The following is a 22,565-nucleotide window of genomic DNA, read 5'->3' on the forward strand; positions in this document are numbered from 1 at the left end:
ATATGTTAATTATTTTGAGAAAAACATGAACAATTAAAAGGAAAAAAAAAAAACAAAACTTTGGGCGTCTTGCTAGATAGCCTATTTGATATGAAGAAAGGCTGCCTATAGACATGTAGAAATTGTGACCCTTAATAATCTTGCTTACGTTGTTCTATTTTAGAGGCTGTTTGGCAACTATAAAAATTTATTGCCAAGCGGCCTTTTAAGGAACTTAGAAAAGAAGTCTTCGTGCTGCAGTCAAGTTGAGTCGTGCTGGAGTTGAGCCAGCTTGAGCTTGAGTCGAGCTCGATAGAACAAGATCGGCTTGACTCAACAATACAACGTTGAGTTCGAACTCGACTCATTTGACTTGTGTAGCTGTTATATTATAATTTAATATCTATTGTATAGTCGAGTTGAGTTAAATTTAAACGAGCCCAGAACTCGACTCATTTGCCATTTAGAGTTGCATACATTTGAACTCGAGTTTATTTCAAATCGAGGTCGAACTGATTCGACTCGTTATGCTGCTCTACTTTTGCCTTTTTCCTAAATAAAATATTATTATATTTTAAAAAATGATTGTTGAAAAACTTTAATTATTTTAAAGTGATAAAATAATTGAAAATTTGATATCATCTCGGCCGTCCGTCGGTGCCCATGTGACCGCTGATGCAGCGCCCACTTCGCGCGGGATTATCTTTTTTCCGAAACCAAATCCAAAAGGAGCAGATAAAAAAAGCACACAAAGAGACTGCAGCGGAGCTCTCTCGTGATTCACTGGTTGGAGACGACGCGGATTGCCAAGTTGGCGAATCCGTGGCCGTTGGATCTTCCCATAATCTGAGGGTGGCGACTTAGTTCAGCAGTGGGCACAGCAGAGGGATGCGCGTATAAAAGGACAAGTCGCCTCCGGCGTCCGGGCAATTCACCCAGAGAAGCGGTCGGACCCGAGGATTCATTGCCGTCGTCAAATTGTTCGCTATCCCTTTGGATTTTCCGGCGTAAGTGAGGAAGTAAAGAGGTTGATATCTGTGGTTGGAGATGGAGGGCTCTGGGACTGGTAAGGCTAAGAAGGGTGCGGGGGGAAGGAAGGGAGGAGGTGCGAGAAAGAAGTCTGTGTCCCGGTCGGTGAAGGCCGGCCTTCAGTTCCCCGTCGGCAGGATCGGGAGATACCTGAAGAAGGGAAGGTACTCCGAGCGCGTTGGCTCCGGCGCCCCCGTCTACCTCGCCGCTGTCCTCGAGTACCTCGCAGCTGAGGTCAACTCTCTCTCTCTCTCTATTATCCAAGTTGGGTGTTTGGGAATCAAGCTCTTTCCCTCTCTCTTTTGCATTCTTTTTGGTTTTTTAGTTTTCTTTGGAAGTTGTCTGGGTAAGATTTGAGGTGGGTAGTGGAAGATTTGGTTGTTATGGTGGGAAAATTGTTTCATGGTTTGATTCATGTTTGCATTTTAGGTCATGTTTGTCTTTCAGTGTCATATGTTGATGATTTGCTCTGTTGCAGCTTTCTAATTCCTTTTTTTTTCTGTTAAAAAAAGGTTGAGGCTTATAATGTTCACGTCTCATGGTTGGTTTTTGTATGTCCTGTTGAGGTTCGCCATGTTTTCCATTTCTCAATGGTTTTCTGGTTTGGTTGGAGCACTTGTTTGGAATGATATTGGTTTTCTTCGAGTTGGTAGTTCTATCTGTGGGTTAATAAGTTTGTGGAGGGCGTGTTCGAAGTTGTTACTGATGACTCGTTTTCTTCCTATTTTGGGGGTATAGGTGCTCGAGCTTGCTGGAAACGCAGCAAGGGATAACAAGAAGAATAGAATCATCCCAAGGCACGTTCTTTTGGCCGTCAGGAATGATGAGGAGTTGGGAAAGCTTCTTGCTGGCGTCACCATTGCCCATGGTGGTGTTCTCCCTAACATCAACCCTGTCCTCTTGCCTAAGAAGACTGAGAAGGCAACCAAGGAGCCCAAGTCTCCCAAGGCGACTAAGTCACCCAAGAAAGCCTGAGTAGCTTCGCGCCTTCTTCTTGTGTTCGTTACTTTAATTCTCTCCCCTGTAGAAACATCCACCGGGAACAGAATTGAGTATTTCGAATTTATGGCTGTTGTGTACCAAAAGAAGAACCTCGCTTCTTTTTTCTTCTGTGCAATGTATCTTCTTGTTTCATTTCAAGTTTCCGCTATTTTCTTGATCTGCTTTTACAAATCATCACGATGCTACGTTACTGATGAGTTGGTCGCATTCAATCTCTTGAAGGGGAATGCCTCAAATGACAAAACGAACTAATATGGCGTCCAAACAGTCTCCACTCAAATTTATCGTTGTTATTTGTGTTTGAAAATGTACATCCAGTGAGGCGCGAGGAAGGATTTAGAAATGGCGGAATCAAATCTTCCCTTTCCGTTTCTAACATCATTTTGATCTCTGTTCCGTTCTTCCAAATAGGGGTAAAATCGATAGAGGCTATACATTACCCGTCGGTTAATATGTTTGCCTTTTTGAGAAACCACTAACTCGAACTTGAAGCTGAATCCTTGTTAGTCTCGTTTGCTAATGGTAAAGTTTGATGGGTATACCTCATCCTGGCCTTTGGGTGTATAATTTTATGGCTGTTGTTTGCGCAAAGAAGGATAACATTGTTTATGGAAGTTCTTATACCAAATGCTGTTTCTTGCGGGGAAGGGGAAAATTCTTTCCCGACGAGGATAATTTTTCATTTGTTTATTGGAATCTTCCACTGCTTCTCATGGCACTTGATGATGCGGGGAAGTGGAGATTAAAATAAAATTTTATACCACATTAAAGCAACAGAGTTTTTTAGGTTCAGTCAGTCCCTCAGTTTTTCACTGAACCAGAGAATAACGGTCTTAGTTCTTCACGGTTATGGTTCCTTCGGCTTCTTTTCTCCCTACCTAAATAAACGTTATGCCTTAAAAGGTTCAAAAACCTGTTAGCTTAACAGCCACCGAAAGTCCGACGCTTTCAGGCCGAGGAGCATATAGAGTCCCACAATATGCTTCGATCCGTATTCCGTGCTGTCTTTGTCGCGGAATGATCTTCATTTGTCAAATATTAGCTCCCTTTTCCCTCTCCTTTAGCTCTTCAAGTAGAGTGATCTCGGCCGATTGACGCATCACGCATCAAAAAATGATATTGAAAACGAAGATATTCCGGGGTGTCATGCGAGCATTTTCATCTGAGTCTTCTCCAAATCAAAAGATTTGCAGCAAATTGTTTGTGGCAGGTTGTTTTTTTTTTTCGCTTCTTGGTTTTCTTTTCCACTTCATACTTAAATGCATCGTCAACTTCTTGGTTCTAGATTCTAATGATTGAGGCTTGATTGTGCCTAGGAACTGAACTATCAGTGAATCTCTTTCAGTCAAGGCTTTGAATCCCAGTTTATTCACCTATTGATAAAGCGTATAATCTCTTCTATGCTTGTCCACTTTTGCTTCTCTAGAGAAGTTCGGGCATATGGACCAATTGTAGTCTCGTCGGCCAATTGTTTGATGAAATGTTGTTCATTAGTTCTACCTTACAGTCTTGTGCTCAAACTTACTTTACTGCCTGTGGTAATAAGGCTAACGCGATAATTTTTAGGTATGGAAGCCTTGCATGATACACTTTCGGAAATTTGTTTTCTTATGTGCGTGTGAAATTTAATTTGAAGAACTCAGAATAAAGGAAAAACGGACCCAGTGAACTGCCATATGCAATAATTCTCCATAATAGAAAACGTATATTTCGGGTATTTGGAGGCTATTCACATGAAAATTTTTCTTTTAATTGGAAGCATGGAATAAAGGATGGTAAATTCTTCCAAGTTTTTCAATTTCTGCTTTCGTGTTTCCGTTTACAAATAGCCGAATAAGGGTAGTCCTGGTTAGATAATCTTATAGAAAGCATCTGAACGGTGACCTGTGTTGTGACTAGGTAGTTTATGGTTTTCAAGGTAATTACTGCTGGTAGGCAGTGTTGCTACCTGAAATTAATTTACTGAAACTCTATTATCCTTAATTCTTGATCCTATCGTTTTTCTACTTACGTCTTAATTCATAGAGTTGCCAATTGAACATGATTCCACAGCAACTATTCTGACCTACCACATCACAGTGCGCTGAAGAAGATGGTCCTCTCTCTCTCTCTCTCCCTCTCTACACACACAGACACGTGCGTGCACGGGCTTGCACACATACAGACATACATTATATATATATATATATATATATATATATATATATATATATATATATATATATATATATATATATATATATATATATATATACATAGATGCATAATTGCAAAAAAAATCTTGCAAGGACCTAAACATTTAAGGCTTGCTTTCTGAGAGATGGACCACGAGTAGGCCCCAAATCACCATGCCCTTTGCACAACAGCGTGGCATATTATTTCTTGGAAGTTCCTGTTGGTACTTCCATTATATTGATGCAAATAGGGAGCCACAAATGAAATTGCACGTCTTTTCAGTTTTTGCTTTTTGCAGAATTAGTAGACACTTGGACTTTATTGTGCTCCTCCTGCTGCTTAAAAATTCGTGGCTATAATACCAATTTCGTAGAGGCCTTGTATAGGATCCTATGGTTATCCCGACTTGGCAATGAACACAAACCTATGGTGTAAACCAAGTGATTCCTAACCTCTCTTTTATATGTTCCAAAGTTTTGATGCAACGATCTAATAAATACTTCACAAGTAATAAGAGAACCAAATGAAATGTAATTTTTGCTAGTAGAAGTAACAAGTAAGCCAAGTGATGTTTTGCTAGTAACTGCTATGGAATACTGTATCTTTGTCGTATGCTACCATTTCAGCTATATAAACTAAAAACATTTTCTATATATAGTTTGACTTTAGAAGGATACTTTGTAGGTCACATGAAACCTATCCAATCTATCTAACGATTGTGGTTCAAAGTAATTACCATGAATTCTTATGTTTCTTAATTCTCATATTCCATGTACAATCATCATCATTCAACATTTTGTTGAATGATGCGTATTAACTAGGGCCCCAGGGACAAGCCAACCGGAGCTTGAAACTTGTGTGACTGTGAAAAGAGAAGTTTAGGATCTTTTGTTGATCTGATTTGAAATAACTAAATTAAGTCCCCAAAAGGATCTTTACTCTTTCTCAGACATCCTTAAACAAAAATGACAACCTGTTGTATGTAGAAGGAAAGTGACATGAGCAGTGCTATCAAGCAAAGAAGCAGTCTCTTGGAGGTAGGGGTCAATTTGAGATTTGATGACACAGATTAAATATGGAAAACTCTTAAATTTGAAAATAGTTTTAGGTTCTGGTGGATTGTGTTAATACTTTATCCAAGCCCTGTGACTTTAACTCGAGAATCAACAGTACATTCAGTTGCTAATTTTGTTTTTAGGTCTGTTTGCTGCAAATTTCCCTGTTTTGAAATTGAATTCCATTTCATGTGAGGAAGTCAAGTACAACCGTATATGGATCAACCCATCTTGATACTTCAAATGTTGTCTAAAAGAATCAGAATTAATTGCTTGCCATTTTTTTCTGCTCAAAATTCAAGAGCTCCATGAAGTGCAGTTTGACACTATTAATTAGGTTGACACTAGGTGCTTGCCTAAGTGGAATGGAAAATTAGTCCATTTCCTAAGCATGTCACCTGCTTAAGGGTCGAGGAAATGCAGGATATAGTGGACTTACCATTAGTTAAATTGAAATTAAATAGTCACTAGTAAAATTAACTAAAACGTTGGGCACATTTTTCTGCTGAAGGATGAAGGGTTTCCGCTTAGGTGCAGTTGGAAATTATCATCACTTGGACTTAGAGTAGTTCTGTATGGTATGTAATTATGCTCCACAGCTGTTTAACTATAAATTTCCCATTATGTTCTTGTCCCTGACCGTAGGTGTTTGAATCCATTTCTCGTTTTACTTGCATTTCACAACTATTCGAACTTTAAGTCACATGCTCCAGTCTCATAATTGTGAATTTCTCTGCAAGGGATATCTGTCCCTAAATTAACCAAAATTTTATTGCCTCAGAAGGGCTGAGAAACACATCGGTATTCAATTTCAAATAAACAGGTAAACAGAAAAATTATCCCCCGAAAGAAAATTTTGCATACTTAGTCTGCATGTGTTGGATAGGAAACTATTTCTTCTTTGAAGAGTGAGGTAGTGAGTATGATGTTGTAATCCACTATTCAGCTTCCCTTTTACATTAATATCATGTACTGATGTTGGTGACAGACCAGTCAAGTGTCAACTAAATATAACAAGGACAATGCATAATACATGTTTTTCCTTTGTGTTTGGTCTGTTGAGACTTCACACTATCTATTTTGAGCTAACAGTCCCTGAAATTTTAGGTCTTTCCTTTGATACCAACGAAAGTGCATTGAAAAAAGCTTTTTCACCATACGGCGAGATCCTTGAAGGTATTGTTCCTAATTTCATTTTCCTTTCTCTTTGATTTGCATTTGATTTTGAAGACATTCCTGTTAATGTTCTCTCCATGATCTTTGAGGTCCTGTTTCTTGATAAAATTAGTAGCCATATTTGTGGCGCTGGTAAATGAGCCAAGAAGAAAGAAGCTGAGATGACCTGTTCAATGGTTAGTTAATCACAAAAAATCTGTTGGTGAGTGTTCACAAACACTCTGTGAACAAGCCAAATCCAAGCTCAAATTTTATAAGCTGAACACACGGTCGTTGTCTTCTAGAAAAGCATTTTATTTAACTGTTAAATTTAATATCTTAAATTTAATATGATGTTGAATTTGGGCATAACATGACGTGTTTTGCGCAATGTGTAGAATGTATGCATTGTAGGTAAACATACATAAAGAACACACAGTTCCCCACCCCAAAGCCATTTGTTGAAGTGGTCAAATGGCTAAAATAATTTGAGGGATGCGATCTATATAGTTTATTTAATAAACAAGACCCTTGGAAGCACATTATTTCAAAGTGTAAATGGGAAATCGAAGGCATAAATATCAATGGTTCACGCCACTGCGAAATTTCATGGGAAAGAATCAATACTTCACTTCCAAAAGCATGAAGAAAAGATTATAGCAAGAAATATATCAATTCTATCTTTGTTATCAAGTAAAGTAAAACCGTGGCCTTGGTTTACAGTCCTGACATTTCCTACCCGTCTTTCTCTTTCTTTTTGCAGTTAAAATTATAGTTCATCGCACAAGCTATAGATCACTGGGATATGGCTTCATAAAATTTGCCAAGGAAACAGATGCTGAATCTGCTCTAGAGCATATGCAAGGACAGGTAATGTGCAGCATCTTCTGATTTACATTTTCACGTTTATGATTTAAATCGTGTGTACCAAAGGAAATTGTACCTCTCCTTTTCTCAGTTACTGCAAGGTAGACTTATCCGCCTGGAATATGCTCATGGTCTTCGGCAGATTCAAGAGTCGAAACCTCAGTTGAAGGCAGAAATTGAAGATTGAGGTCAGGAATCTTGTGTCCTTGCTATGGTTCCTGGACTGATAATCTGTTTGATTGTTTCAAAAAAAGCTGGTGGTGTTTGTCCGTGAGAAATATATCACAGTGAATTCAAACATATGAAAGTTCTCATTAATTTTGAAGGATTTAAGTCTAACAATAGTACTTAGTTGAGATCACAACCTACGTTTTTTTTCAGCAACAGAGAACTCTTGGTACATCAGATGTGAGCTGGGATTTGCGATTCTGGGTCGCACCTTTTGAAGGAAGTTGAACATCTCCACATTAAAACTAGATAGTGCCTCTTTTCATTGATATATTTTATATATGCCTCTATCCACATCAGTCTTTCTCCGCAGCAAATTGAAACGGAGTGGGGCCTGACGGTCTACCAAGCTAGAATCTGGTTCTACTTCTGTCTTTAATTGCCAATCCATACCATCTCTAACCCTCTTATTCGCTTGACTGTTAGCCTTAATCGAACAGACATGAGAGTAGGTTTTGTTAGAGAAACTAAGCTTCGTCCGAGATATTTATTCTTCACAAAATTGGTTCATTCCCATTCCAAAGAGAGAATTCTTCACGATGGGAATGCCAGACATGTTTTGTTCATATCTAATAGTCTTCTAGTCCCCACTCCTCTGCTGTTGGGCAGACATACTCTTAACTAGATCAGTAGCAGTGATCAAAGAGTTCTTAAGAGTGTAGGAGGAATGATTAAATGATTATTGCCATTATCTAGTTATATCACCAGCATACCCAAACAAGGAAATTTAGCACATAATCTTTTGATAAAATTGATTGAATTAAGACGTAGATGGAGCGAGGAATTGCAAAGGGTACGGCTTGATCAGACAAAGTCTTCCAGCATGAGTCAACACCTTTTGCTTCCAGTCAGAAAGCTTCTTCTCTATCTAAAGTATCAGATATGGACTCTACATTTTTAACATGTCATTTACTTGAAGAGCACCCCGGGATACTTAGTTGGTAATCTGCCATGGTACCATCGAAAATGACTAGCAATCTTCCTCAACTCATCCTCATAATCTGAAACTCACTAATAAAGTTCTTATCAGGGGCAGAGTTACATGTGACCAGAAAATCTGTTTGTTTACATATTCATTAACCCTAATCATTTGCTTGTTTATGTACTGAGGGCCCCTCAATTATTCGAATGTGGTGCCCCACAGTCATTTTACTATGTATTGAGGGGTTAGATTTTTTGAACTAGTGCCTCTCATCCAAAAATTTCTGGCTCTTCTGCTGGTCTCTCTGTTTGCATTTGTAACCATTCTTGCTCTCCTTTTGTTCTCGTTTACTATATTGTGACATTGTCATAAGGTTGAATTTGGTGCCATGGATGGAACCTTATATACTTTAATGAAATATGTCGTTTTCACTCTAGCTAAAAAAGATATGCTTCCTTGGGTGCGGAAAATGAGTAGTTTATCCTACTACTCAAGAAGAGGGCCAAAGCCCCTCCCTTCCTCTTATCCCTTCAAACTTCAAAGTACTCGGCCTGCTTTGGATGCCTCAGGATCCGCTATGACAAGATCTGCTTCCTTGTTGGAAATTCATTTCCTGTCTGCTGATTCTTTTACACTTCACTGCTTACCGCATCCCATGACCCATCCTAGTATGATGTATTTTAAAACATGTGTTCTCTACTTATCAAATCCTTTTCATTTCTTGCTAATTGTAACTGGAATTGAATAAGAAATATGAATGAACGAACCTGTTTCATTGACTTATACAGTATACCTTGCAAAAGCTGAAGCTTAGAGAAAATGAGTGTAAACGGGTCAGGTTTGGTATTGGAATTTTAAGCTCTCTTATTATAACAGATCCAATTCAAGTCATACCCGCTCCAAATTCAATTTCCTGAGCATTTAGCTGAGAAGAATCGGCCCTTCTTAGTATAGAAAAGCACAAGCTGCTGCTGTTACCTTGATCGCATCTTTCATCTCTTCTGACAACTATAAGAAAGGAAACTTTGCTGTTTCCTTCTCCCCCTTTTACTTTCAAAGAACTCTTTGGCCAAGGTTGCATGAAGTTCAAACCTGGCCTGTTCAAACCCAGCCTGACCTTGACAGGACCGAACCCTTTTACTATCAAAGAACTCTTTGGCCAAGGTAGCATGAAGTTCAAACCTGGCCTGTTCAAACCCAGCCTGACCTTGACAGGACCGAGCTCAACCTGGGCCTTTACGGATTAACCCGGTCTCTACTATTAGGTTTTCCTACCCAGCTCACCCCAGCCCGGTCTGGTTGAGTTTAAATCCAGCCAATTACCTCATACCCATCTTTTTTAATGTGTGAATTAATGCATATGATTAATATATTTTTATATTTAGAAACTTTATTTAAGTCAATTTTAATCAGCAAATTTGACCATAAGGGGTCTAGCATAGCTGAATATAAGAGTTACAATTCTCTGGGCATCAATCCCATGAATAAGCTTAAGCAAGCATAAAGGCAAAGGTTTGAGCCTTAGGTTTGATGTTGCCGGGCGAATGGCAAAAAGTCTTCAAGCTTGGAAGCAATTTGAAACCAGGAAAAGAAAAAGGTCAAAATCTATATTAACCTGTGCCGGATCATGGATAGTTTGCTTGTAATTTTCTCTATGCGAGCTCGAGTTGGGCCACAACAAGCCAGTCCGAACACTGGCCCAAGTCATAGCCGGGCAGTGCAAACCCTAGTTTTAGCACTTAGGCTGCAGGGCTGCATTTGATGCACACGAATTTTACTGTAGAGTGAGGGAACCTTTCCATTTCTGTACAAATTATCCGTGGACCATCAAACACTGAAAAAGTTACCCCGCACAGGGAGCACCGGGCAATGCTTCCATTAACATAAAGATAATTAGAATTCAAACCTCACGGGAGCCAACAAGCAAAATTAAAATCCATGGAAGTTAGTCTATACAGGCAAAATTGGTGGAATTGCCAAGAATGTCTAGCAAGGAAAAGGATGCCATCTTCATGTCCCTTCTTTGCAGCTCACCTGCAGGTCCCCAACATACAGGCCATGGTGGGCAACAAGAATCAAACGCCATTTAGACGATCAGGCACTAGCATCAGGTTGTCTTTGAATGACACCTTCAATAAAACAAGTTGTATATATATACCTTCAATAAAACAAATTGTATATAAAATCCTGTCCTTCCAAACCACGTAAATCCTTGTTCTTAATCTTGAGAATGCAAGAGGGCGTGTTTAGCTTTCTTTCCCTTTTCTTAATCTTGAGAATGCAAGAGGGCATTGTTCTTAACACTCAGGTTTCAAAAGAGAACCATGTCACAATGGATAAACGCAAATTCAGTGCGAGGAAAAGAAAGAGCTCCAACAAACATTAACATCATATAGGTTAGCACTTACGATTTTGCTGGGTGGAATCAAGAATGAAAAGAGTCCAACAAAATTGATAAGGAGAAAATTGTGGAGCCAAGGGACCCGAGGAAACCAGGAATTTGAGACTATATCCCTCCAAGATCTCCATGGAAAATGGTAAGCGGCCATACCACCTAAGAAGAATTGTCGGATGCCACTTTTGGTTTTGCAAACTCGACAAAGATCAACCTTCCATCAATAATCTGCCACCAAAAAAAAAAAATAAATAGCGCAGATTAAAAACGAATGAACTATAAAGGCAATGTCGAAATGAAAAAAAAATACATGCAGAATACAGCTCGGTTGCTTTGATAAAAAAATTTAATCACCTAGATCACGCTTACATAGTTGAATTAAACAAGGACCGGTAAGTGACTGGTGTTTCTCGATTCTTTCTTTTCTCTGAGTTATATCCAGTTTTGGCATTTTTTTGACGTCCAATTTTCAAATGCTACACAATGATGTTCAATAACTGCGGCACTTGAACGTTAGATTCAAGTCGAGTCATGTTCCAGAGAAAATTTCAAACCATGGCCCCGTTTTTTGAAAACTAATGGCCTATTTTCTTTAGACGAGAGTTTTTTCTGTGAAAAGAAACTGGGTATAACTCAGACTTGATCAGGTGGGAGTACAATGCCAAAACTGACTTTTCCATAATCAGTTCAAACTCTTATATGTCACATACTCTTACATGCAGTTTTCGGCACATTACCATCTCCCGACTTTTCCATAATCTTCTAATGATCAAGGTGGAAGCTATCGCAGAAAAAAGCGCGAACCAAACCTCCATTACAAGGTCTTTTTGGCCTTTCTTTCTGAAACAAACAAGAGTATGTGACCATTGTACTCCCTCACATGCCCCAGTGATCAAGGTGAGAGACATGATAGTACTACATATTTCTATCCAGAAGGGCGATACTGCAAGCCTAAATAGAAACAGGCCAAAAGAAGTGCTTATCAATCAGAGATGCATGTAAGTGCAGAAAAGAACAGATATACCCTGTTATTCAACGCCTTCACAGCTTTAAGTGCATCCTTCTCAGACTCATATGTCACAAAACCAAACCCTCTATGCCTCTGGGTACTACTGTCCATCACAAGCCTAGCTGTTGATAGCAGACAGTAAAACTAGTTAAGAATCACACAGATATGAACTCGTGAACATATAAAACACAACGGTTGAAGAGCAGAACTTTTGAGTGCCACCAACTGGTGCAGTGAAGTACCGTAGGCTTGCAATAGAAGACGAAAATACTGATCGAACCAGCAGCAGAAATACATAAAATGGAACCATTAAAAAGTTTGCAGTGGAGAAAGAACTACCTTCTGTCAGAACTCCAAAAGGTGAAAATAGCTCTACCAGTTTCTTTTCAGTCGTATAAAATGACAATCCTGCATGACAAAGACAAAAAGAATGGATGCTGTCAAGAAAGGAAATATCATAGCTGATTCATGGAACAATAACAAACGATTGCTGTTGTGGCCCTGTAAGGTGCATAATAAGAACCCAAGCTTTGTGGGGCAAATAAATGAACTGTTACGCACAACCATACAATCTGGGAAAATTTTACTAGATAAACAATGATACCAAATGCTTAAAAAGGAGCCATGCAGTCGCGGATGTACAACCTCAAGCTTCAGCAGGATTTTTTTTGTCAAACACCCCCATACTCAGAAGTTTGAAAATTAATTTATGCTTTGGAAACGGAGACAATGAATGAACTTAAAACGGGCCTAGTATTGGAGAAGAAGAATAAAATCGATCCAAACTTCTCCTTTAAAAATCAGATACCCAAATTACCTTGCATGTAGACAACCCATGTTCAAACATATCGTGGAACTCAAAACAAGACTCAGAAAAGTAAAGGACAATGACAAACACTGCTAAAAAATGAACTATTACAAGTGTCTGTGAACGCCTCCACAAATACAGCAAAGTCGGTCTTCCAACCTATCCCACTTCGGAAAGGAAGAATTAAGGAAATGGCCACACTTTTCACAAGCAAATTCCTCCATGAGATGATACTCAAATAAATACATCTTCAGGCGAAAACCAAGAGTACTCAATCAAGGAAAGGAAACACAATCTACATGCCAAACAAACAGGACCGACTAAACCCAAAAGCTGCCATTAAATGAAGCAACGGAAACAAAATAAAGCAGATTAAATAAGTACTTACTAGAAACAAAGAGTTGGGTGCTGAAAGCCCTTGCGGCTGTGACAAAAGAGATTGATGAAATCGGCCGAAACATTCTCCACGTCGCCGTCCACGAAGCGATCCCCGACCAACAAAACTTTTATCACCAGTTCGAGTAACTATAAGCCTTATTAAAGTCGAGAAAGATCAGAGAAAGAAGAGAACACCCACAAAAATGCTCAACGAAGACCTAGCGAAGGGGAATATACAGCTACACCCTTCCGGGTTAATAATACCAAACAGCCCTACTAGACTCGATAAATTACAGAAATATCACGGAAGGGGAGAGAGAAGGAATCAGGGAGGGAGGGAGAGAGAGAAAAATTTTACTTTCTATAGAGATCAACCTCGTCGGAAAAGATCCAACTTCGAACGGTGACTATATTAAAAAAGAAATACGAAAGTTCTCCGGTTTCAACGCGTCGACAACGTTAAAAGGGTTTTCGTTACGCGCGGCGCGAGAGAGAGAGAGAGAGAGGTAGATGGAAACAAAGGTAGCGAAAGCGGAAGCGCATCTTAATCATTAAGCCAAATTAAACAGTTTCCAAATGTACACAAGAGTTACCCCCCAATTTACCCTCAAAACCCATCGACAACGAAAAAGAAAAAAGAAAAATCAAAGAACACTAATACCTAAACCTAACAACCCAAAAGCTACAATATTTCCCCAAATCGGTCGCCGCCATTCAAGAACTCGTGAATTTAGTCACGGCCTTGGTCCCTTCAGAGACGGCGTGCTTGGCGAGCTCTCCAGGAAGGACCAGCCGGACGGAGGTCTGGATCTCCCGGGAAGTAATCGTCGGCTTCTTGTTGTATCGAGCAAGACGGGAGGCTTCCTGAGCAAGCTTCTCGAAGATGTCGTTAATGAAGGAATTCATTATACCCATGGCCTTGCTCGAGATCCCGATATCAGGGTGGACCTGCTTCAGAACCTTGAAAATGTAAATCTTATAGGTCTCACTGCTCTTCTTCATCTTCTTCTTCTTCTTCTTGTCGCCGGCGGCAGCGCCTTCTTTAGGGAGGCGCTTCTCGGCCTTTGGCTTCTTCTCTGCAGGAGCCTTCTCGGCCACCGTCTTCTTCTCCTCCGCCGGCTTTTCTGACGCCGGCTTCTTCTCTGCTGGCTTCTTATCGGCCTTCGGCGCCATCGCTACGATCACAGAGAGTAAGGAGGCAGGGATCGAAGAGAAAAATCAAGGTAGAAAATTCGCAAGGAAGGCGAACACAATGCGAAGAGGAGGGTGGGTGGAAGCCATTATATAGCGCCAAGGAGATGAAACCTCACTGGTCGATAGCTCCTTGACGCGGATCGCAGGCGTGGGCTTTTGACAGCCGTCGATATTATGGAGATATGAACGGTCGGCATTTGCGCACTCGGCATCGATAAGAGGTTTGGTTCCGCACGGAAAGTAAAGCGGGTATTGAACCAAAAGGGACTTGTTGGCGCTAGTAATTGCTAAAGTGCCACAGATGAGCAATGGCGCTGCTATCGGGTCGGCAATTTTGGTACTCGTGATCGGCCGGGCGAGCTGGTTCTTTTGATTTTTGGGTTGGTTTAATTAAAAAGAAAATTGTCAGGTCTTGGTTCGAGTTGGATATTAAAAATTTCATTTGGTTGGTAATATATATTACATATATATATTAGTTTTCTTTTCTATATATATATATATATATATATATTCATGGGCCTATGATGTTATCTTTTATAAACTTTTCATGTACTCTTAAAAACTTTTTGTACACTTTTAGTTAAGAGTTTTTGAAATATTAAAACATGAAATTAAGGGACTCAAATGTGAGTCAAAGTATAATGAGGGTACCCAACGGGTATAAAGTTGACCGTCATGTTTATTGACGGTCATGCGAAACTTGATAACTACGCGAGTTAAGCTTGTGCTGCCATTAAAGCTTGGTCCGTCTCGACCCAATGCCTAGCCTTTGGACTTCACAAAGCCTTTAGATTTCCAGCATGGTTGTAAACTGCAAAGGGTAGCATTCTTTTTCACCATTGTCATTATATATGATTGTAATAATAATAATAATAAATAAATAAATCTAAAAATGCTAACAGTACATATTTGTTATGTACATTTTTCAAAGTAAAGGAAAATTATAAAAACAAAAAACTTAGAATTAAAAAATTTTAAAATAACAAAATACAGTATGTAATATGAATATTGTAATACATGGACGGTTTATCTAATCAGCCTGCTATGTATTACCAATATTCCTTAGTTAAAAATTTTTAGTATAATATGGAGGGTTTGAAAAATAAGATAAGTATATTTGCCACAAATAAAAAATAAAAAATGAAAAAAAACTGTTTGGCATTAAAAAATGAAAAAATAAAAAAGTGAAAAAAATGTGAAAAACATGTTAACATTTTTTTTTGTTTTTAACGTTTTTTTCAAAAAACGCATTTTTTAAAGTTTTATACGACATTTCATTTTCTCATGTTTTTTTGCGTTTTTTTCAAAAATATGGCATTTTTTGTGACATTATATATATATATATATATATATGGGGACTGTCTTCGGTTTTGTGTGACGGTTACGTATCTATTTATTTTCGAACATGTTCCATTAAATATGATTCTTTTATATTGTAATTATTAGATGTTTGTCAATTATGTTTTGTATTATTTTTCATTAATATTGTATGTTTCAATTATTGATTTGATATTATTAAAGCAAACGCCATGCCTCACTTTATAATAGGCTCAACATCTAACAACATCGGTTCTATGTCTCACATGACAAATCAAACGAGTTTGTAAGTATCGTTTGGATCCAAAATCATGTCTAGAAAGGAACGCCAAGTTATGTGGCACTCTCTTCTCTCAATTTGGTAGAACCTCTAAAACTAACCAATGGCCGAGCCACATTGTGGCTGATGTGGGCTTTTAATTACATATAAAATTTTTATTAAATTCTATTTTTATATAAGTGTTCCTTACAATTTGAAATTTAATGTAATAGCTAGAAATTTCTAACTCCACCAATCTCTATAACACAATTTTATTCATCTAATGATTTACAACCTTAAGAAGTTTATTATTTAGCTGGTTCTGACCCTATCCTTGAAATGGTCATATTAGTGACAGAGCCAAAAATTTTGGTCAACGAGCACTAATCAAAACATCTTGAATTCTTTAAATAGATAGCAACATGATTAAGGCGCAACATGGTCCATATATAAATAAGTAAATGTTTCAGTGACACTTTATATATGGCATATAAAATATGCAAATGCTTGGCATAATAAACCAATATGTAAATTTTTAAAAGAAAATTTTGAACTGTATAGGCAACTGCCCACACAAGCCCACATGTAGTTCCACCCTTCTTCATTGGCTTGTAAGAGGATATGAGATTTTTTAATACTTAGGCATAGTCTCCTCCTTCCTTCCTCCCAGCAGAGTTACAACGGGCAATGGATGATTGCTAACTTCCCTTGGTGGCCGGTTATAGAAATCCATGTAGATCACTTCCTTGACCTAATCAAAATCCAAGCATTCTTCAAGTACTTACCGTTTGAAAGAAAACTAATATACCAATTTATTGAAGTTGTTTTATTGTTTATTTAGAAAGACTCTACCTTTGGCATAAAACTTCCAATCGTCATACCCTTATACTTTAAATGTAATTATTTGCTTCAGGGCCTAGGTGAATTTATGGTACATCCTTCAACAAGAGCCTCAAACTTACCACTGTAGATGAGTAACATACCAAAACATGACAACGGCCATGAAATTCAAACCTCGATTTTTCCCGTGTGAGCCACCTGGTAGGCGGATTGCACTGCAACTCTTCTAGGCCAACATAATGAAGGAAGTTACATAACACCACCTGTATAGTCATAGATGATAATTATGTACTAGTCTATTAGATGCAGCTTGGGCCTGATCTACACTTGAAAAGTCCAAATTGAAAGGTGAAGTTTAAAAGGGTGTTTGATAAGAAAAATATTGCCATTTTAAGATGCATGCTTATATAACATTATTTTCTAGCTCTAATTAGGAACACGGCGTGCGTGCATATATTGTTGTTGCTTTTAGTTTCAACAAGATATAGTTAGACGTGATCACGTTATATTTTCTAAAACAATAATATGATGTTACTACCTTTTAACCAAATGTCAGGTGATAAGTGATAACAAAGGAAGTTGGAATGAGTGTTAATACGAATGCCCAGTTGAGTCTGAATTCCACCACACTCCACACCTTAAGATTTATGGTGAAGTCTTTGTTTCGCCCGAAGATTAGGACTCAATAAGTAGTCTAGTGTTTAAAGAGGTCATTTTGAATTTCAAATTCTGCTCTTTCACCAAAGCAAGCTCTGGTAGGGATGAGGGGTTGGGTGGGGGTTTCGGCCTTCTTTGAGTGGTGGGTCAAACTTTAAAATTCTGCGGTTTTGAGTTTGTATTTTTTTTTTGCTTGTAGTTAAGTACTGAAGTCAATATCTTGCATTGGTATAGCTGTGATCTTGTGGATGCCAAAGAATGCATAAGCCTTTGCTCCCCTATCCTTGACCATAAATCATTTAATTAGTTCTTTTTTTATTGATTGCGGTAGACATGCGCAGGCTGACATTACCAAATCTTAGAATGGCAAATGTGGTTACTCCCCCAGAAGGGTTGTTTGGCAATAAGAACAATAACAAACTGTTTTGTTAATAAGTCAAAAGATTGTTATTATTTCCATTACCAAGCAGTCCCAAGGGAACCCTTGAAGATCATGACAAGTATGTTTTAATAATCTGATATTTGAGAAGAGAGGATTTTAAACAATTCAGTGAAACCAGACGCAACCAAACATGCACATTGTGGATGTCATTGTTCCATTTATACTCCACCAGGGTATGGAAAGGCCAGCACATACACAAGCAAAAACCAAACAAGCGAACATTTTGAAAAGTACCACACGAACACCAAAGCGCTTTCGGTGTTAGTTGTTTTGTGTATTTCACTTGGTGACGATGGAATAAATGACATAATAAATAATCTGTCTCGTTTCTTATATATAAAATTATTTAAAAAAGTAATGTAAGTGAAAAGGTAAACCCCAAAATAAGGGAAACAAATAAAGTGGGTTGCTCCAAAACATCAAATGCATCTTAAAGTAAGTTTCAACTTTGTTCTACAAGTATTTCCCGTCATGTTGTTTTTTTAATGCTTATTAGTGTGGGCTTACCCTTGAGGGCGGGTTTTGTGTGGGTGGATAACATGGACCCTGTCTTCTATAGTCGTAGGAGAGGGGGCATTTTTATCCAGGTCAAAAGTTACTTATTCGGTTTAAGTGTCCTCCGTTTCACCCTGCAGTCACCCGAATTACCTTTGTTCTCTTGTTAAAGTTTTTTCTTTATAAAAGTATGCCTTCAGAAAAGTTAAAAAAGCTCGACAATGAAATGACATCCTTCATGCGCCTTCTCATGTGAGATTCCCAATAAAAAGAGAACGGAAACTAACACAGGACTATTGCATTAGCCTGCGTGACTTCAAACTTTTACTGCCATTCCCCTCATGGTTCAAAAAGTTGAGGGTTTCTCCAGTCATCGCCACAATTATCTCCAACTTTCTTTTGAGCAACAAATTCATCCATAATTCCCCAATACAAAGTGTTTATTTCATCAAAGAAAATGCTTTTATGTCGTGGTATCAAATCACTACTTTTTTTTTCACATGGGTGCTCAATGTCGTGCAGTTTTAATTAACCAAAATTTTGACCCGAGGAGTAACTTAACACACAAGCCCCAGATGAGCTCTTCCTGTACACTAAACTCACACATGAAAATCATTAATGACAATAAAACGAAAGGGCAACAATAACCCAGAAAAGAAACTTCTCAGTCGCATGGTTGTTGCCACTGGCATCGCCACATATGTTCTAAATTGTTTCCCATAATCGAGGGAAGTGACAAATATTTCTGGGTGTACTGATCTGGTGAAGTTTCAATCCCCATACAACTTTATTTAAACAAAGTGAAATATTCCTTTAATTCCTTGACCTATTCCTGATTTAATTGGTTAAGAAATTAAGGAGAAAAAAAACTCGGATTTAGAGTTTTGACATTTTCTTTCAAAAAACCTGCTGAGATATTTTGCTTGAAACGAAAATCCAAGCTATCAAAGCTGAGGCCGAATCGATGCTTGAAGAAGCATCAGGTTCGACCCCTCTCCTCCATGACATGAGCCATCCTAGCTTACCAGCATGAGCTCTGAATACATCGAGCCGTTTGAGCCGTTTGAATACATGAATACACAATGTCTTATGAATAAACACAATGTCCTAAGAAACACATAAAAACGGAGAAAGAGAGTGAATTTGCTTAAATAGTCAAGTTATAAACTACTTGAGTTCGTTGAACATGGCTACTGGCTATATAACTTAATGGTCCGATTAATTTACCCAGTGCCAGAGGGGGAAGTCAAAAAGAAAAAACCATGAAGAAATTGAAAACTCCGATGTGATGGGAATTAATGCAAGCACGGAGAGATGGTAGTCCTCCCAGAAATGCTGATATCTCTCCTCTCCTGGTCCCTGAAATGATTAGCAGAAGAGACGGGCACCAGGCATAGCCCCCTGCTCCGCAAATCAAACTGGTCGTCGTCAAAGACCTGCCATGGAGACAATCGTGAGTTGGCGAGCCATTCAACGAGCGCATATCAGGTATTACCTACTCTACTGCAGTTTAGTTTTCACTATACAACTTAAACAGGCCATTAGACCGATCCCTTGATCTCCTTGACCATGTATTAGAGCCAAACTTCTTTTCCATGAAATACTAAGCATATAACAAAATTTTAATTGAACCTAGATCCCTCCACTCAAGTTCAACCACAAATTTAATCTTTTAGAGAATGAACTCCTACCTAACTAGAGCCCCATCTATCTACACCCCTAATTACATTATGCTCTAACCTAGTACAAAAAACAAGGATGGGCACGTGAGTCCTACAATACCTGGTGAGATCTCCAAATTTAAGTACTTAGGCAAGGGGTCAGTCCTCTAAGTATTCTGTTGGAATTCTATAATTAGCCTTATCAAAATATCCAAGGGAACATTTGGCTACAGTAATTTCTCATGTGCACTCCCATCTCCAATTTGAAGTGTTCGTGAATCTCCCTTAATTTTTTGGGTAGATTTGAGACAATAACATACTAAAGGGTTTGATGCTTGTATTGTTAGGAAGTCCGTAGTGGTCAAATCTTGAAGGTGTGTTGTCAACATATGCTAGGATCATGAGCACAAATAACAACTTTCAGGAGTTGTTCGACAACAAAGACAGTTTGGGAGTGTCCAATGAACTTGCCTAGAATATTGGGGTAGGTTTCTAAAGCAATAGTTTTAGTGTCAACCTACTCTAATATTTGGGGCAAATTCATTAGAAACTCCCCAAATGTTTTTCCTACGAAACAACATGTGGGTCTTATGCCACAGGTGCTGGTTTCTTAGCCGGGAGGGAAATGTACCCGCAAATAAAAGTAAAACAAAAAAGTTAAACTAATAAAAAATAAACAAGTGTACATACCCGCCGGGAAAATGATGATTTGTAATTAAAATACGGCATGCTTAGCGCCTGAAATGATAAACAAAACACATAATCAGCTTGTTTGAAGAGGTACGAGGAAATTGTCAATGACTTTAGATAAGAAGTGCCAAGGAACAATATGAAACTGCTAGCTCCAAAGTATGGTAAAAGTATGAACGGAAATTTCATTAAAAAGTAAACTGAATCCAATTTCCAGATATAGCAAGGTCAAAATTTTTAGTCCATACAATTTGATGGAAGAAGATGAGATCATCAGACGCAATCTAAATAGCTCCCTACTTTTTGTATTGGACTTCTAGCAGAGTCCCATTTTGATAACCCCAATCTCTCGCTCTCTCTTCTAGGCAGTCCAGTACAATTGGTTGAGGACAAATTGAACCCACGTGATGACTAAGGCTACCGATTACACTACTTGAAGCGGTGGGTGAACACTCAGGTGCATGATGCCATCGATATCATTAAGAGCATTAGATTTGTTCAAGTACGTCCTCAATCGATTCAACTTTCTTGTGAGAGCAAGAAAGCTATATCATGTGAAAAGCTGGGTACAAACAAATGAAAATAGGTAAAGACAGACTCTCGAAGTGTAAATAAGAAGCAAAAATATATCATATGCCATTTTCACGTTTAGCCTCAAAACGAAATCAATTACGACTTACTGCAAATGTGGTGCTGACTTTAACATTGGATTTACAAACTAAGTTGAAACGGAGATCTGCCATTAACTAGAAATATAGTAGCAAAGGCCGCAAAGAACAAATACCATTGAAACACCCACACCCATCTATGGTCAACTCAAAACATAATCAAGCAAAAAAATTAGTTAACAGAGTATTAGATTAGCGCAATATTGTGAAAAACAGTATTGGCGCCATGTCAATTTGCTCGCCAATATGGCGTATCAGCCAATATGTATCGGTTCTTATTGCTGTAATTTTTATGAATTCAAAAATTTATTTAGAATATTCTAAGTTAACTATTTTATAAATAAAAAGAAGGACCTGTATCAACCATGTGGTTCTATGAGCCATGGGTCTCTACTGTTTAGTGTATGCGTCAGCCAAAAAACAATAGTACTAAGATCTTGATAACATAGAATGAATGAAACTAAGGAGAGAAAGCGTGCCTGAATCTGGTCCTGAAGTTGCTTTATGCGGACTGTCGTTTCATGGAGCACCGATGCCGTGTCCGTCTGAATTAAAAATCATACTGGCCTCTCACACTAAATGCCTTTTAATTTCCTTGTAAGGTAGAAAAAGTACAGGTGCAATAGTGACAAGCAGAGTTGGTAGTAATTAATTACCTTCCCAAACGGCGAAACGAGCTGCTGCAGAGCGTTTACTTTGTCACCAAGCTTCTGACTCTTCCTCACCGGTGGCTGCAAATCATGTAACAAGATCAATCGATCCCTATCGAAATTATTTCCAAGTGATTACATAGAAAACAAAAATTTAACTAGGCGGCAGTATTTGTCTAGAGATGTACAATTTCATACACGATGAACACAATGATGTATAATACACCATAATCGAGCTTAATGACGCATTTATTGTCACACAAAAGAATGAAACAATAACCCAATAGAAAGCGCCTTTAAAAGGTAGCGCATGTGGCACATTTACGTCTATTTTTTACTCAATTCAAGCTTTATTTAAGACGCTTTCTTGGAGGGATTAGCCATAGTCTCAGTTCAGAATTTCTTGATTTTAACCATCCCAGTTTTGGCTGCAGCTACCAGATAGGACCTTGCTTTTAAACTGAACTTACTTCAGCGAAGTTAAACTGCCTATTATTATGGAGAAAGTGACTGCTCTTTTTTCTTATACAAAAAAATGGAGAGCAGAACACAATGAAAAGGGAAAAGATAAACTTTAATTTCTCTAACGTATTATTATTAAACTGAGATTCTTTTTTAGGAATTATTTGCAGAACTGAGGCTTGCATCAGAAAAAATGAAAACTACACTACCATATTTAAAGTTACCGCC

The 22,565-nt window shown here is 38.3% G+C and overlaps 5 protein-coding genes across 13 annotated transcripts in view; 2 read left to right on the forward strand and 3 right to left on the reverse strand.

The window, feature by feature from the left end:
* Nucleotides 1-902: 902 nt before the first annotated feature.
* Nucleotides 903-2,148, forward strand: LOC116255061 (histone H2A). Its single transcript, XM_031630796.2, has 2 exons — nucleotides 903-1,242; nucleotides 1,747-2,148. The coding sequence occupies exons 1-2, from the start codon at nucleotides 1,027-1,029 to the stop codon at nucleotides 1,981-1,983; spliced, it is 453 nt and encodes a 150-aa protein (XP_031486656.1). The 5' UTR covers nucleotides 903-1,026; the 3' UTR covers nucleotides 1,984-2,148.
* A 729-nt stretch (nucleotides 2,149-2,877) lies between these two features.
* Nucleotides 2,878-7,817, forward strand: LOC116255062 (uncharacterized). The gene is made up of 5 exons (XM_031630797.2): nucleotides 2,878-3,220; nucleotides 6,348-6,416; nucleotides 7,159-7,265; nucleotides 7,354-7,450; nucleotides 7,644-7,817. The coding sequence occupies exons 1-4, from the start codon at nucleotides 3,124-3,126 to the stop codon at nucleotides 7,447-7,449; spliced, it is 369 nt and encodes a 122-aa protein (XP_031486657.1). The 5' UTR covers nucleotides 2,878-3,123; the 3' UTR covers nucleotide 7,450; nucleotides 7,644-7,817.
* A 2,440-nt stretch (nucleotides 7,818-10,257) lies between these two features.
* On the reverse strand, nucleotides 10,258-13,486 carry LOC116255093 (small RNA-binding protein 11, chloroplastic-like). Of its 4 annotated transcripts, none has more exons than XR_004172818.2 (5): nucleotides 13,013-13,238; nucleotides 12,156-12,224; nucleotides 11,832-11,938; nucleotides 10,821-11,035; nucleotides 10,258-10,570 (listed from the first exon to the last, which is right to left on the reverse strand). XR_004172818.2 is itself a non-coding variant. In XM_050078017.1 (5 exons), the coding sequence occupies exons 2-5, from the start codon at nucleotides 13,083-13,085 to the stop codon at nucleotides 10,967-10,969; spliced, it is 318 nt and encodes a 105-aa protein (XP_049933974.1). In that variant the 5' UTR covers nucleotides 13,086-13,157; nucleotides 13,361-13,486; the 3' UTR covers nucleotides 10,644-10,966. The 4 variants fall into 4 exon arrangements, 1 of the variants encoding a protein (XP_049933974.1); XR_004172817.2 differs by having other exon boundaries at nucleotides 10,259-10,541; XR_004172819.2 differs by lacking the exon at nucleotides 10,258-10,570 and adding an exon at nucleotides 10,644-10,708.
* A 39-nt stretch (nucleotides 13,487-13,525) lies between these two features.
* On the reverse strand, nucleotides 13,526-14,263 carry LOC116255092 (histone H2B). Its single transcript, XM_031630843.2, has one exon. It carries the CDS (start codon nucleotides 14,173-14,175, stop codon nucleotides 13,717-13,719), a length of 459 nt encoding a protein of 152 aa, XP_031486703.1. The 5' UTR covers nucleotides 14,176-14,263; the 3' UTR covers nucleotides 13,526-13,716.
* A 5,062-nt stretch (nucleotides 14,264-19,325) lies between these two features.
* The window catches only part of LOC116254745 (transcription factor bHLH153-like), a 46,575-nt gene continuing 43,335 nt past the window's right edge, over nucleotides 19,326-22,565 (reverse strand). For all 6 annotated transcript variants that reach the window (XM_050078055.1, XM_031630306.2, XM_031630302.2 and 3 more), the window contains 4 exons: nucleotides 21,882-21,956; nucleotides 21,705-21,770; nucleotides 20,558-20,605; nucleotides 19,326-19,642 (listed from right to left, as the gene is read on the reverse strand). In XM_050078055.1, coding sequence (XP_049934012.1) covers nucleotides 19,502-19,642; nucleotides 20,558-20,605; nucleotides 21,705-21,770; nucleotides 21,882-21,956 — 330 coding nt within the window. In that variant the 3' untranslated portion in view covers nucleotides 19,326-19,501. The remainder of the gene's footprint in view (nucleotides 19,643-20,557; nucleotides 20,606-21,704; nucleotides 21,771-21,881; nucleotides 21,957-22,565) is intronic.

Source organism: Nymphaea colorata, chromosome 5 (genome assembly GCF_008831285.2).
Source record: "Nymphaea colorata isolate Beijing-Zhang1983 chromosome 5, ASM883128v2, whole genome shotgun sequence".
NCBI lineage: Eukaryota > Viridiplantae > Streptophyta > Magnoliopsida > Nymphaeales > Nymphaeaceae > Nymphaea > Nymphaea colorata.

Bases quoted from the DNA above. Each gene is read 5' to 3' on its own strand.
- LOC116255062 (XM_031630797.2), top strand. From the start codon at position 3,124: ATGATATTGAAAACGAAGATATTCCGGGGTGTCATGCGAGCATTTTCA. The intron at 3,221-6,347 runs GTTGTTTTTTTT...CTGAAATTTTAG, and splicing joins CAGCAAATTGTTTGTGGCAG to GTCTTTCCTTTGATACCAAC. The intron at 7,266-7,353 runs GTAATGTGCAGC...TCCTTTTCTCAG, and splicing joins TAGAGCATATGCAAGGACAG to TTACTGCAAGGTAGACTTAT.
- LOC116255093 (XM_050078017.1), bottom strand. From the start codon at position 13,085: ATGTTTCGGCCGATTTCATCAATCTCTTTTGTCACAGCCGCAAGGGCT. The intron at 11,939-12,155 runs GTAGTTCTTTCT...TGCTATCAACAG, and splicing joins TTTTGGAGTTCTGACAGAAG to CTAGGCTTGTGATGGACAGT. The intron at 11,036-11,831 runs GTATATCTGTTC...TTTTGGTGGCAG, and splicing joins TGAAGGCGTTGAATAACAGG to ATTATTGATGGAAGGTTGAT.
- LOC116255061 (XM_031630796.2), top strand. From the start codon at position 1,027: ATGGAGGGCTCTGGGACTGGTAAGGCTAAGAAGGGTGCGGGGGGAAGG. The intron at 1,243-1,746 runs GTCAACTCTCTC...TTGGGGGTATAG, and splicing joins TCGAGTACCTCGCAGCTGAG to GTGCTCGAGCTTGCTGGAAA.
- LOC116255092 (XM_031630843.2), bottom strand. From the start codon at position 14,175: ATGGCGCCGAAGGCCGATAAGAAGCCAGCAGAGAAGAAGCCGGCGTCA.